At 47.1% G+C, this 15,753-nt stretch overlaps 1 protein-coding gene across 1 annotated transcript in view; it reads right to left on the reverse strand.

The window, feature by feature from the left end:
- Window positions 1-15,172, reverse strand: part of hcrtr2 (hypocretin (orexin) receptor 2) — a 113,219-nt gene extending 98,047 nt beyond the window's left edge. The window contains exon 1 of the mRNA XM_067983947.1: window positions 14,944-15,172. Within this exon, the coding sequence (XP_067840048.1) occupies window positions 14,944-15,172 (229 nt within the window). The remainder of the gene's footprint in view (window positions 1-14,943) is intronic.
- Between the last annotated feature and the right edge of the window lie 581 nt (window positions 15,173-15,753).

A 15,753-nucleotide genomic window follows, 5' to 3' on the forward strand; every position in this document is an offset into this window, starting at 1 on the left:
CACCGCCAGAGATTCCTACACGTGTGCGCCAGATACCCCGGCAGCTGCCACGATGCCTTCGTCCTCAGGGAGTCCGCCGTCCCGCCCATCCTGCAGGCACCCAACGCCGGCAACGGCTGGCTCCTCGGCGACAAGGGGTATCCCCTCCACACGTGGCTCATGACACCTCTGAGGAACCCCATCACCGAGCCGGAGCGTCGGTACAATGACAGCCACACTGCTACCAGGTCTACAATTGAGCAGACCATAGGGCTTCTCAAGATGCGCTTCAGGTGCCTTGATCGTTCCGCGGGAGCGCTCCAATACACACCATTCAGAGTGGGACGAATCATAGTTGTCTGCTGTGCCCTGCACAACATGGCCCAACAGAGAGGGGTGCCGCTGGAGGAGGCCCCATCCACACCCGCCACCCACATTGAGGAAGGCGAGGGCGAGGAGGAGGAGGAGGAGGAGGAGGAGGAGGAGGCGGAGGAGGAGGACGCGCCCGAGGATGTTGGACGACCCATGCGCCGAGCCGCGACTCACCGGGATGGTCGCCGGGCCAGGGACGCACTCATACGTCAACGGTTCTCCTAGAGTCAGACACTGCGAGGCGCTCGCATCTCCTCACCTGCACATGCGAGCGGCCATACCAGCCCCCTCCACTGAAGAGTGCTGCCAGTACTCCTGCACCCACAGCAGTGTGCCCAATGGGTGGCAGCAGGTGTTCGCCGTCATGATGGCCTCCACGGAACGCAACTACTGCACAAGCCGCGGAAGAATGGACGAGAGGTGGCAGGAGTGGTGAGAATAGACTATTTAATATGTGGAATGTGACATCATTTAAGAAACAAAGTACAAAATAATAAACACCCTGGTGTATTCCCTTTGTGATTATAAGGCCTTTGGAATTCTTCTCCGGGAACCCCTACGTGGTGCTACCCCTGTGGCTCCAGCAGAGGTAGTGGCAGGTTGCTCGTCTTCTTGCCTTGACCGGGTAGATGCTTTTGGCGGATGGCCCCTGGGTTTCGGTGCCCGTGAGGGCACCTCCACAGACTGCTCCTCCTGCACCGGGGCAGGGGCAGACTCGGCCACCTGGAGAGGAGGCACCATTGCGGGTGCTGGTTGAGAGGTGGGCGACAGGTGGGACGTGGGGGCACCTTGAGAGGCGTCCCCGCTTCCATGTCCCCGGTCACCATCATCCCTCTCGTGGCCTCGGCCCACATCACCCCTTCCACCCTGCTGGACGGCAGTTTGGATGGCATGTGTGAGGCCTTGCAAGGCCACCCCTAGTGTATCCCTCAGCCTGTTGGTGGCGTCGGAATGTTGCTCACCCTGAATCCGTACAGACGTTGTGAGGGCCTGCAAGGACTCGAAGTGGAGCTGTGCGTGACGCTCGAGGGAGGCCAGCCTGTCCTCCACCGCAGACAGTCCCGCACCTACCCGCGACACTGTGTCGCCGGTACCCTCCTGTGCCTGCGCCACCAATGCCCACATGCAGGAGGTGGACTCCTCCATCGCCTGCGCTATTGTGGACAATGCGCGCGGCACCTCTGCCAGCACCTCAGCAATTAGCTGGTGGCCCTCGACGACTCTCCTTTTCTCTGGTGGCCCCCTGGGTTCAGCATCTGGGTCCGGCTGAGCAGAGCCTGGAGATGAGTGCTCCCTCCGTCGCGGACCCTCCGCGGCTGCCCCTGCCACCAGGGTCTGCTCATGCTCACTCGTGCGCAGTGACTCACCAAGTGCTACCCCAACTAGTTGGCGAGGGGGACCCACCGAGGTGCGTGTCTCTGCGCTGGTGGATGGTTGGCTCTGATGTGACGATGCACCCTCAGAGACCGCCATGTCCTCTGAGGAATCGCCCTCCATGCTCGCTTGATCCAAAGACGCACCTGCAAGAGAACAGAGGGCACTTTGAGGCATGTGGACCAACTTGACAGTGCGCCTGATGGCAGGTGATGATACGGTCACTCGCGATCATGGGTGTTGAGTGTCAGCTTTCCCTTACCGGCCGTTTCGGCAGCGACACACTCGCCATCGGCCACCGACAGGCAATGTCGCGTGCGGGCGAGGTCGAGCGCCTCCACCTCTGCGTCGGTGAGCTCCACCACTTGCGGCGGCCCACCTCCGGTGCGTGCCCTTTCGTGGTTGTTCTTGCTCCTCTTCTCCTGTGAAGGCAAAACACAGATGTGTGAGTGGGTGCGTCTTGCATCGTGAGACGCATCGAGCATCGGTGTGGTTGGGTTGAGCGTGGCGCGGAACGGATGGGGGGAAGCGTGGGCCACGTGCCCATCCCATTGCATGGGGATTGGGGTGTGTGGTAGTGTTCGGGTGGGGTCAGGGTCGGTGGGTACTTGCGTGCACGGCGAGGATGGTGAATGAGTGGCTGTGAGGATTGCTGATGGAGCGCAGTGGTGGCTGTGCAGGAGGGGGTTGTGATCTGCTTGGCGTGATGGTGGGGACGGGATGTGGGAGGGTGCGTTGGTGTACTCACCTTGCCAGACCTAGTCAGGTCATTGAAGCGCTTGCGGCACTGCTCCCAAGTCCTTGGGGTGTTGCCCCTGCTGCTCACCTCCGCCGCCACCTCTGCCCATGCCTTCCTGGTTGCGGCGGCAGGGGACTTGCGCCCATCCTCAGGGAAGAGTGTTTCCCTCCTCCTCCTCTCGCCCTCCAGCATCAGCTGCAGTGCCAGGTCTGAAAAACGGGGCGCAGCCTTTCCCCTTGGTTGAGCCATTCTCCCAGACCTCTTGCTTGCAGCAGGAGGGGCTTTGGGAGACTGCCCCTTTAACTGGAGCTCCTACATCGCGTCGACGGTACTGCGCATGCGCAGCCGGCCGGCACGCAGCTGGGGAGCGCAGAACCCGGAAGCAGGCCTTAATGGGTCCAATTATCCCGCGATCGCGTGGGGGACGCACACAATTACCCGTCCGCGTTTTCGACGCTCCCGGAGGACCACCCGCTGGGAACCCGCAGGCCTGCTAAATTCGAGCCCATGGAGTTAATGTGACTGATTGATTGTTTTGCTGCTGCACTATTTGGAGAGATGGGGTTAACAGATATATCTATTGCCGATATCTCCAGAAATGTTGGGTTACTGTTACATCAGGCATGCAAAGTTAGAATTAATTTGTCACCACTCTACAGGACTGTCCTTATTCACTGCAACTCTGGTTCATGCCACCTCTATATTACTCAGCACTTGAGGCAAATGGTTTTTCAGTGATTTACTGACCAGACCTTTTGGGGTTTGAAGCAACACTTCCCTTGAATATATTGCGTGGGCTGGGTGCTTGAAGTATGTTCAGAACACATTAGCACAACAGTGGTGTGCTGCATGCTGCACCATTTAGAAATCAAAAGACATACTCAATTCAAAGGGAAGCAACAGCAAGTGGAAGTGAAGAAGGCTGATCATTTGATACTGCCACATCCAGTAGAGTTAGTAGGGGACAGAGAAATGTTATATTATTAACTAATGATGGACAAATTCTTTTGGTTGAAGTATAAATATAACCCTGCAATGGGACACTGGAGCGAGTCTTTGACTTAGTGCAGCATTCCCGCCTCTGAGTGAGAAGTTACAGGGTTCAAACCCTTGCTCCAGACAGTCCCGGCAAGTGGGGACCAGAGCTCTGCCTCTGAATTCTGGGTTGGCATCCAGCAGGATACTCACATCTGATGGGTGTGGGTGGCCTCCCCTCTCATTGTAGGGGTAGTAGGAGCCCATAAAACCCTCCATCTTATAGGATGAACCATCCTATTGTCTGGTATAGAGATGGTTATGGCCACGGAAGGAGTGCTCATGTCATGGCCCTTCAGACTGTTAATTTCCCATCATATCTTTCCACTACTTCACAATATTCTCCAAGGAAAGAGTGTGAAGATACAAAACTATAATAGGATACTCCCATACTAGCCTCTTAGATAAGCCATTTTTCTCTCTACTCGTTGCAGGTCATCCTTATATATATTGTTATCCTCTTATTACACTTAGTTGTTGCATGTTAGTTGCAATCATAGCAATGACAACTTGCCAAATATTAAATTATCTCAACTATTTTATTATGTTAATACATATCACAAAAATGTACCCATGTGCTGCAGTACTACCCACTTTTGCATCATTTGCCATCTCTGCCTCCTGTCTTTTGGTATGAGATTTCTTGCTCATTGTTTGCAATGTTGTTCCAGTTGCATCAAAACTGTCACATCTTGTGTTAATTGTATGATTTATATCAATTAGTGTTAATTGTATTCAGGTGGTGGTATCAACTGAGGACGCTTGTATCCTTTTATAAGAGAGCTTAGCTAGGGTGTGGTGTGTGTGTGTGTGTGTGTGTGTAAAAGGGGAATTTCTGTGAATTAAGGTTGGAAGCAGCTAAAGACCAGGCTCTAGTAGTCTATCCTTCACTACATGGCTATCTAATTTTTAACATCTTGGCTTGTGTTTTATACAGTTCTAGCATAACCTCCCTGCTCTTATATTCTATGCCTCGGCTAATAGAATCATAGAAAGGTCACAGCACGGAAGGAGGCCATTCGGCCCATCAATTCCGTGCCAGAAAATAAATAAAAAGGAAAATATCCCATATGCCTTTTTAACCACCTTATCTACCTGTCCTGCTACCTTCAGGGATCTGTGGACATGCACTCCAAGGTCCCTCACTTCCTCTACACCTCTCAGTATCCTCCCATTTATTGTGTACTCCCTTGCCTTGTTTGCCCTCCCCAAATGCATTACCTCACACTTCTCTGGATTGAATTCCATTTCCCACTTTTCTGCCCACCTGACCAGTCCATTGGTATCTTCCTGCAGTCTACAGCTTTCCTCCTCACTATCAACTACAGGGCCAACTTTTTTTGTCATCTGCAAACTTCTTATTCATGCCCCCTACATTTAAGTCTAAATCATTAATATATATCACAAAAAGCAAGGGACCTAGTACTGAGCCCCACTGGAAACAGCCTTCCAGTCACAAAAGCACCCATTGACCATTACCCTTTGCTTCCTGCCACTGAGCCAATTTTGACTCCAACTTGCCAATTTCCCTTGGTTCCCATGGGCTTTTACTGCTGGGAGACCAGTGCACACTTCCTTCCAGTCTGAAAAATAACCGTTCACAACTACTCTCTGCTTTCTGCCCCTTAGCCAATTTTGTATCCACGTAGCCACTACCCATTTAATCCCATGGGCTTCAATTTTGCAAACAGTCTCTTATGTGGTACTTTATCAGATGCTTTTGGAAAGTCCATATACACAATATCAACTGCACCACCCTCATCAACTCTCTCCGTTACTTCATCAAAGAATTTAATCAAGTTAGTCAAACATTATTTTCTTTTAACAAATCTGTGCTGACTTTCATTTATTAACCCATATTTTTTCAAGTGCCAATTGATTTTGTCCCAGATTATTGTCTCTAAAGGTTTCCCCACCACCGACATTAGGCTGAGTGGCCTGTAATTGTCGGGTTTATCCCTCTCTCCTTTTTTGAACAGGTGTGCAACATTTGCAATCCTCCAGTCCACTGGCATCTTCCCATATCGAAGGATGATTGGAAGATTATAGCCAGAGTTTCCATAATTTCCACCCTTACTTCCTTCAGCCACCTACGCTGCATCCCATCCGGACCGGGTGACTTTTCTACTTTGGGTGCTGCCAATCTTTTAATAACCCATCTTTATCTATTGTTATCCCATCCAATTTGTCTCCTACCTTTTCCTTTACTATGACATCGGCGGCATCCTCTTCTCTAGTGAGGACCGATGTGAAGTATTCATTTAGTACCTCGGCCATGCCCTCTGCCTCCTCAAGAAGATCTCCCTTTTGGTCCCTAATCGGCCCCACCCTTCCTTTGAATACACTTTTACTACTTATACGTTTATAAAAACTTTTGCGTTCCCTTTTATGTTACCCGCTATTCTATTCTCATACACTCTCTTTGCCCCTCTTATTTCCTTTTTCAGTTCTCCCCTGTACTTTTGTATTCAGCTTGGTTCTCCACTGAATTATGAACATGACATTTATTATAAGCCTCCTTTTCTGTTTCATTTTAATCTCCATGGGTTCTACATTGGGCTCCGTAGTGCCAGTTATGTAGGCGCTACACGGACTCCTAAGGACCTGAAATGGCGTCCGGAATGTGCGCACACACTTCTAGCATGACGCGCACCAGACACCATATTGGTAAAGGCGTTTGCGCACGCGCAGATAACGAACAACGGCACCGTGTAAAGTAGGGAGATTATGTGGTAGATCAGTGTGCAACACTGGTTTAAAGGGACAGATGTGATTTTAGAACTCAATGTTCCAGCCAATGCACTGTCTTAACTTCACACAGCTGAAGAGGTTTTATACAGCGTGGAGGACCCCTGACTCGCACTATTTAATGGGATCATGCAGGAGTTACAGGTTAGTTGCTGGATTATTGCTTTTGGCTGCTGATGCATTTGTGCCCGTTTTTGGAGGTCTCCTATACTTGAATACTAGGATCAGGGGAGATAGTCTAAAATTTAAAGGTTCCACACGCAAAGGGTGGTAGAAGTTTGGAACGCACTTCCCCAAACGGCAGTTGATGCTAGCTCAATTGTTAATTTTAAATCTGAGATTGATCGATTTTTGTTAAGCAAAGGTATTAAGGGATATGGGGCTAAGGCGGGTATATGGAGTTAGGTCACAGATCAGCCATGATCTCATTGAATGGCGAAACAGGCTTAAGGGGCTAATCTTCCTATCTTCCTATGTTCCTATAATAAAGTTTCAGTACGCTACAGAGAGTGGGCAGGTTAACTGACAGGCAACAGCAAGGGCACTGGTGGAGTGGCAGGGATGGGACAGGAATGCTGTCATCCTGAGAGAGGACGGCAGGTTCATGTTCCATGGAGCCACTGCCACTTGCTGCCTCCTGTTATGCGCCATCTCCTCCTGCGAGACGTGGGTCGATGGGTGTCCTGCAAGATGTTTGGTTGATGTGCGTGTCATGGTTGAATAGCAGCCAGTGTGTGTGACCAGTGAGTTGTGTGTGTGCGGCTTGCAACAGTGGTAATGTGAGAGGAAGCATCTGATTGGAAGAGTTGAGTACTGATTGAAAGAGTTTGTTGGTATGTGCGGGTTGGGAGGTGCAGTGCGTGGAGCAGTGGATGTGGCTAGTGGTGCAGTTGGTAGGAGACGCCACTTGACAGTTGACCTCACTCACCTTGACCACTCGTGTCAAAGCATTGAACTTCTTCCTGCACTGCATCCATGTTCATGATGCTGTGCGCCTGGCATTGATTTCGTCCCCCGTTGCCTTCCACTGCCTCTTGAACATATGTCTGGAGGGGCCTCTTGCCCGCCTTGCGGATATAGGATGCCCCTCCTTCTTGCATCAAGGCAAGAGAACCTTGGTGCACGCTCTCTTGCAGGCCTGGTACAAACTCAGATCGTCAGATTGGTGTGGTCTGGTGTGCAGATCGGAGGATGTGGGATTTAGCAGTGCGCAGCCTTTATTCAATGTTTTAATATAACTCATCAGTTTGTAAACATAGGGACAGGACCTGCACCTGTGTTTTACGTGTGCAATGTCTGATCTCCGTTCAGACTCTGTGCGGACCCCTATCTTATATTTTTCAAATATCTCAGTCTCGCCAACATTGATCAGCCCAGTTGTTGCTCATTAAAAATTCCAGAGTTCCCATCATCACCGTGCTTCACTATATTGCAGCACAGATTCACTTCCCAATTGACTTCCACCACTTCCTGCTGACACAGTGCACCTCCCCTTTAAGAGGTGCAGGTTGCCTTTAAGTGATACTAGCCGCTCGCGCTATCTGGGCCCCCTATTGGTGAGCAGCTACTCAACAGCGCAGGTAGGGCTGGTTAGTTGCAGCAATCAGTTAAATCACCAGGCAGCACAAATGTTACGTGCTGCCTGCATCTTAATGACCAAGCACAGGTTAATCACACACCAAGACCCCCGCGCTCGGTTTCGGGGGTTTCCAATATAACCCCCTCTAACTTTAATCATCCAGGGATCTCTAGCTTTGGATGCTCTTCCTTTCCCCCTCATGGGAATGTGTCTAATCTGTACCCAAACTAGCTCCTCTTTGATTGCTCTCTCACTGTTTGACCTGCCAATCTTTGATTCCAATCCACCTGGGCCAGATCCATTTTCAACTCACTGAAATTACTCCTCGTCCAGTTGAGTATGTTCACATTTGATTTTTCCTTGTCCTTTTCCATAGATACTCTAAATTAATTCTCACGGTTTCCCACTGAAACATGCTCCACTTGTTTCACTTCATTCCCCAGAACTAGATCCAGCACTGTTTCCTTCCTTATAGGCTGGAAACACATTGATCAAAAAAATTCTCTTGTACGCATTTTAGGAATTCCTCTCCCTCTTTGCCCTTTACACTGTTACTATCCCAGTCTATATTGGGACAATTGAAGTCCCCCATTATCGCTACTCGAAAGTTCTTGAATCTTTCTGCAATTTGCCTGCAAATTTGCTCCTGTATCTCCTTCCCACTATTTGGTGACCTATAGTATACACCCGGTAGTGTTATAGCTCCTCTATTGTTCCTTAATTCTAACCAAATAGATTCTGTCTTTGAACCCTCAAATACATCATTCTTTCCAGTGCTGTAACAATATCCTTGATCAATACTGCCACCCACCCTCCTTTATTTCCTTCCCTATTTCTCCTGAATATATTGTAGCCTGGAATATTAAGTGCCCAATCCTCCCCTTGTTTGAGCCTGGTTTCCATTATTGCCACCATTTCATAATCCCATGTGGCTACTTGTGCCTGCAGTTCACCAACCTTATTTACCATGCTCTGTGTATTTACACACATGCACTCCAAATCATCTTTGTCTGCCTCACATTTCCCCGCTGTCTGTTCCCTCCTATTTCTGAACTACTCTTTATTCTAATACTGTTTGTCTCTCCCAGTCCTCTAATGCTTCATCCGGGTGCCCCTCCCATTTCCAAATTAGTTTAAACCCTCCACCACAGCATTAGTTAATCTAACTCAATGTCCAAGCTTTCCTCAGTGAGTGTATCTGTGATATGCTTGTTTCCATTGCTGGTGACACTGGGTGCATATTGGGTGCTGCATGCAGGACAATGTTTGGCTTCCTCTGAGAATTCTGCAAAGAGAAAAGAAAAGGGCATTAGGACTTCATATGCCATACTATTCGTTTAGCTACAGGGTAGATGTCATGGGCTGCCTGCAGTGGCACATGGCAGTGACTGTGTGGGCTATGCCGAGGTAAGACTTGTAAACCACACGAGAACATGCAGTATTGGCCAGTAGCTAGGGCTCGACATGCACACAGGTTATCACCTACACTCGAAGGGCTCACAAGTTATATCATCCACAATCAACTCCTCAAAAGGTGCTTAACATACAGATCTGACATAAAGTCAACTTCCAGTTACCTGTGCTCCCTTCTGTTACACGTTAGTTTAGCCTGTAAAAGGGGAAATGTGCAGACATTAGAACAGCAATTATAGTATGCAGGGACCGTGTATAGCAGCAAGGTAATCTTACTGGTAACCTAGCTGTTGATGTGCTATTGGAATGAGGTTATGCCCATTATGTCCCAAGTAATTCATATCAACAGGGTGCTTCCTGGAATTAAACCATCATGCTACTCTTACAACAGCCCATCTTACATAAAATACATAGAATGTACAGCACAGAAACAGGCCATTCGGCCCAACAGGTCCATGCTGGTGTTTATGCTCCACACCAGTCTCCTCCCACCTTACTTCATCTAACCCTATCACCACAACCTTCTATGGCTGTTAATACCATCTAGACCTGAGCATCTCTTCAGGTCATTTTTCTCTTACATTTCCTACCAAGTGCATTGAGAAATGGACACTATTTTCACCTTATCTTTGCCAGATCTGCCCCCTCTGCTGCCCAGGTGCCCCGCAGATTGCCCTGTCCACTACATACACATCCCCCGGGGGCACCATCCATCAATCTTGCTGCCTGTTAACCTCCATTCACAACGATCGCCTCACTGCAGCACGATCGAAAATCTTAAAGGTTGAGAGCAGCTCGTTGAGAATGAATGAAGCTCAGTTTCCACTGCCGGCAGGTCCCTTCCTTTAAGGCACCGAAGCAGAGATGCCCGAGGCCAATGAGACCTATTAATCCAGACACTTGTTAACAGCAAGCAACATCTATCTGTACAGGTTTTTAAAAACTAAACCCAATTCTGATCCAAAAATAACAAGCCCAGAGGATCGCAGTGAGTGAAATCAGGAGCAGAGACAAAGCCCCACTCAGTGATGTTATTTCAGTAGCTCCAGTGTGTACAGATATTGAAGTGTTGCTGGTATCCCATCTTTCATTTTCTCAGGTTCGCAATAATCTTGGTCTGTGCACGCCGTCATATTTTACCACTATGATTTCCTATCTTCACATTTATAATGGAAATAGTCTATGTAAACTTGACATACTGCAATTGCAGCCTCCCCTAGTGGAGAAAAGCAATTAGCAGCTTCCATTCTATATCTGGACATAGGAATTTATAATGGTAATAAAATAAAGACAGAATGTAGGACTTTAGGACTTTAAAATGGGAGCTGAATTATGTCTGCATGGCCTAGTCCATTTATATCCACCCTCCAACCTTGTTTCACCTTGACTCCCTGGTGCAATGCCCCGGAATGGTATATCTGATTTTTGGAATATAGACTTTATGAATGGAATTCATTTCCACATATAATGTGGACAGCAGAGAAAGTTAAATAAGAAAAATCCAACTAAGGAGAGGTAAGTGACATCTGTTAGAGGCAATGCCCACTTTTTGTTTGCAGCTGTTCGGATTTGAATTTTTACATTGAAAATGGAGCCTTCTGGTTAATTTTAAGCACTTTTACTTTACAATTGATAGATTCTTAATCTAAAAAAGGCAGGAAAAATAAATTAGCATTTGGAATTATCCATATTGAAGATCACAAGACAATTACAAATGAGGAAGGCTATTTTAATAATCTTAATTCATCCATCGAGAATTACCTTAAAGTCCCTTATCTCAACATCCAATTGGTTCTTAAATCTTGCCAGGATTGCAATACATATATTGATCACTCTTTGTGTGAAGGGAAACTTGAAACTTCTGATATCAGTCATAAATTTGTATGATACTGCTTTGAACCTGTCGGCCACTGTTCTACTAATGTGATTTAGTTTAAAGTAATTGTCCAGATTGACCTTTTCCATACTATTTACTATCTTATATACCTCTACAAACTTACCTCCAGCACCTCCTTTCAAAGTCCAACTCTCTCCGGTCTTCCCTCGTCACAGAAGGATTATGTTCCTCTCACCCCTTCCCCCAGTCCATGAGGCATTCTCCCTCTTCAACTCCTCCCAGTTTGCAGAAACACTCTCGCATCTCATCCCCAAATTCACAGAGATACTCTTTTCCTCCAGTGTCCCTCCCCAGGTCACAGAGGTACTCCACCACCTTAATGTACTTCTTTTCTCTATCAGTCCTGGCTGCCCTCCTACCGGCAATGGATTCTGTGCTGATTTATCCTAAGACCAGGAATTCCCATTTATAGCACAGAGAGGGTGCCTTTTGGAGGTGGTCTCACATCTTTCAATTTATCCTGCTTGGGAGTCAGACCAACACAAGATAAGTACAAATGAGGGAGGCCTTTTGGCCCATCTAGCTCATCCTTTGTCTGGGGGACAAAGCAACAGTGCCAGATATGAGCTGCAACCGGGACCAGCGGGGACAAGAAATTAGAAAATGGGGCGCCGTCAATTTACAGTCTGATCCCTTGGGGCAGCAAATCAGCAGCTGCGGTAAACAACTGCCTCGGGGATAAGAAGAGTATATCTTCATGTGTATACACTGCTGCTCTGGGGATAAGAGTATATCTTCATGTGTATACACTGCTGCTCTGGGGATAAGAGTATATCTTCATGTGTATACACTGCTGCTCTGGGGATAAGAGTATATCTTCATGTGTATACACTGCTGCTCTGGGGATAAGAGTATATCTTCATGTGTATACACTGCTGCTCTGGGGATAAGAGTATATCTTCATGTATATACACAGCTGCTCTGGGGATAAGAAGAGTATACCTTCATGTATATATACTGCTGCCCTGGGGATAAGAGTATACCTTCATGTATATACACAGCTGCTCTGGGGATAAGAGTATATCTTCATGTATATACGCAGCTGCTCTGGGGATAAGAGTATACCTTCATGTGTATACACAGCTGCTCTGGGGATAAGAGTATACCTTCATGTGTATACACAGCTGCTCTGGGGATAAGAGTATACCTTCATGTATATACACAGCTGCACTGGGGATAAGAGTATACCTTCATGTGTATACACAGCTGCTCTGGGGATAAGAGTATATCTTCATGTATATATACTGCTGCCCTGGGGATAAGAGTATACCTTCATGTATATATACTGCTGCCCTGGGGATAACAGTATACCTTTATGTATATACACTGCTGCCCTGGGGATAAGAAGAGTATACCTTCATGTGTATACACAGCTGCTCTGGGGATAAGAGTATACCTTCATGTATATATACTGCTGCCCTGGGGATAACAGTATACCTTTATGTATATACACTGCTGCCCTGGGGATAAGAAGAGTATACCTTCATGTGTATACACAGCTGCTCTGGGGATAAGAGTATACCTTCATGTGTATACACTGCTGCCCTGGGGATAAGAAGAGTATACCTTCATGTGTATACACTGCTGCCCTGGGGATAAGAATATTATACCTTCATGTGTATACACTGCTGATCTGGGGATAAGAGTACACCTTCATGTGTATACACTGCTGCTCTGAGGATAAGAAGAGTATACCTTCATGTGTATACACAGCTGCTCTGGGGATAAGAAGAGTATACCTTCATGTGTATACACTGCTGCTCTGGGGATAAGAAGAATATACCTTCATGTGTATACACAGCTGCTCTGGGGATAAGAGTATACCTTCATGTGTATACACAGCTGCTCTGGGGATAAGAGTATACCTTCATGTGTATACACTGCTGCTCTGGGGATAAGAAGAGTATACCTTCATGTGTATATACTTCTGCACCAAAATGATTAAGAATCAAAGCTCAATGACCTTGCCTGTCAGTGGCTGCTGTGATATTATACAACTTCAACTTGCATTTATATAACATGCTGTAGAATGTGACGGTTATTGAGACATACTGGCAGACCCATTTCACTGCAGGTTGCACGGAGCTCAGTACGTGTGCTTAAATACCCTCTCCTGTCCTTGGTCAGGGAGCTGGAGCAGTTGAGAGTGCCAACCTGTAAATGGGCATGCAGAGACTACATAAGAATTTCAAGTGTCTAAAAGAATAAATGGCACTGCCCTGATGGTTCTTTCCCTGTTCTAAATGGTTTAACCCACCGTGCAATGGTTTCCTCAACCTACCTTGGTTGTATACTTAGCTCTGTGTCAGTGTGTTTGGATACTGCATTTCCTGGGTGACTAATCTTTAATGTTATGAGAGAATGGGTGGCAGCATTGACTGTCTCACCATTTTTAACAAGATTGAGAAATAAATTTGTAAACTTTTCAGGAAGCCCAATGGACCATTTGGGCACTTTTAAAATGTGCTTTGCATAAGGCTAGATGCTAGGGTGCCTATCTCTCAATGTTATCTGCTTCGGAGCAAGTCCGCCACAAGATAAGTGCAAATGAGGGAAGCCTTTTAGTCCATCTAGCTCATCCTTCCACAGAAACCTACAGTCCTCCTTCACAACATCTACATGCCTGTTATACTATACTGCCAGTTCTCTCTCAATGCACACCATAAATTGCTTGGCATTCATTTGAAGCTGACAGTGTATCCAATGGCAACCTCGGGTGTGGGAGTCCAGTCTTATATCACCTTTCTACCTTTCCGATGTCTCTCCATATCCTGACACTCAGTGAGGGCTGCCAGAACAATCAGGAATAACAAAAAGTTTTTAAAATTACTGTGCATACAGTCAGGACAAGTTAAGAAAGTCACAGCACAGTCGGGTAAACCATCTACACGAAGGCAAAGGTAATCAGGACAGTGTCAGCTGTTCATTTAGACACTTAGTATTCCTGTGAAGACTCCATGTGCCCCTTTATGGCTCAGCTCTCTCATTCAGTCCAGCTCCCTGACCAAGAGCTCTGGAGAGGGAGTCAAACACTAAATTCAGATATTTAGAGGCACCCACTCAACTCTCTGCCATTAACATCCGCAGACATGGCAGCACACTTACCAAATTTGGCTCATTTGGTTTGACAATCACTCACTTTGTGTTTTATATATATATATAACTGAAAAATAGACCCAGCTCCCTATGTCCTTATGTCCAAGCGGGTCTATAACCTGTCTCGTTGCATTAATGAGAAATTTAACTCTGAACATCACAGCTCTGGGAGACTGGCGACAGCATGTTCATTCACAATGGGTTCATACTACATAATATTGCACGGTCCACCACGGAGGATACCAACTCAGATTCCACAACCTTTAATCCGGCAGTGACACCGATTGGGAATAAAAGTGCTTTGTACCTATTCCATAGGTTTTGTTCAAATGTTACCGGCGATCTATTGCAATTCATAACCACTTCTAAATGAATAGATAGAGATGGAAAAGGAGAGCTTCTGCGGGTTGTACGAGGCACAGATGCAAGTCCAGACACAGGTACAGACACAGATACAGGTACAGACACAGATACAAGTACAGGAACAGACACAGATACAAGTACAGGAACAGACACAGATACAAGTACAGGTACAGACACAGATACAGGTACAGACACAGATACAAGTACAGGAACAGACACAGATACAAGTACAGGTACAGACACAGATACAAGTACAGGTACAGACACAGATACAAGTACAGGTACAGACACAGTAACGACCGCATGACAGCTTCGGAATGGTGCAAAGTCCAGGAAAGTGTTACTCACCCAATATATTTCCAACCAGAGCAACAATGAACACTATAATATAGCCAACGACGAGGACCCACTCGTACTCCTTAGGATATAAATACTCCTTCCACAGGTATCGAATAAATTCATCGTCGTAATCAGTGGTGGCAGTGAGCGGTGCGCTGCTGTTCGTATCACTGAGCCCGAGGAGATCAGCCTTGGTGCCGTCTCCATCTCCCTTCCCATCCCCTAACGCGGTGCTCATTGCAATCTCTGCTCACAGACTGCCCGCTATTCCAGGTCCGTCTGTTTCCGAGTCCAGGTGGAAAGGGATTGAATTCAGCCCGTGACGCTGGCCATGGCAGGGGTGGAGGGAGGAGGGGGTTTACTTCATGGGTTGGGCTCAGCTGAGATTTCCACTCCTCAATCTCAACAAACTTCATTCATAAGATCATGCGATCCACATCTCTCACCAGACTCTGAAACTTGACTTTCCCTTCATGTAACCCAGCCAGTGTATGCAGGTGATTATAAGCACAGGGTCTCACTCTAAGTCTGGATAACACTAATGTAAACCATGAGTAGAAGCGAGCTTTGGAAACCCAAAGGACACTGAGCCTTCGAAAGCCCAACCATCCCAGACTGATAAACCAGGACATTCTTTAACGGACTTTTACTCAAATATATTTGTAACCGGATTCATTGTAACGAGGATGTTCACCGGGAATCAGTGGCTTGGGCAAAATATCTCAAAAAATGCCGGCCACCTACCCGGGATCCCGGATTGCAAAACTACTGGCGGCCTCTTGTGCGGTATATACACTTATATATGTAAGCGAGGGGCAT

Source organism: Heptranchias perlo, chromosome 5 (genome assembly GCF_035084215.1).
Source record: "Heptranchias perlo isolate sHepPer1 chromosome 5, sHepPer1.hap1, whole genome shotgun sequence".
Taxonomy (NCBI): domain Eukaryota; kingdom Metazoa; phylum Chordata; class Chondrichthyes; order Hexanchiformes; family Hexanchidae; genus Heptranchias; species Heptranchias perlo.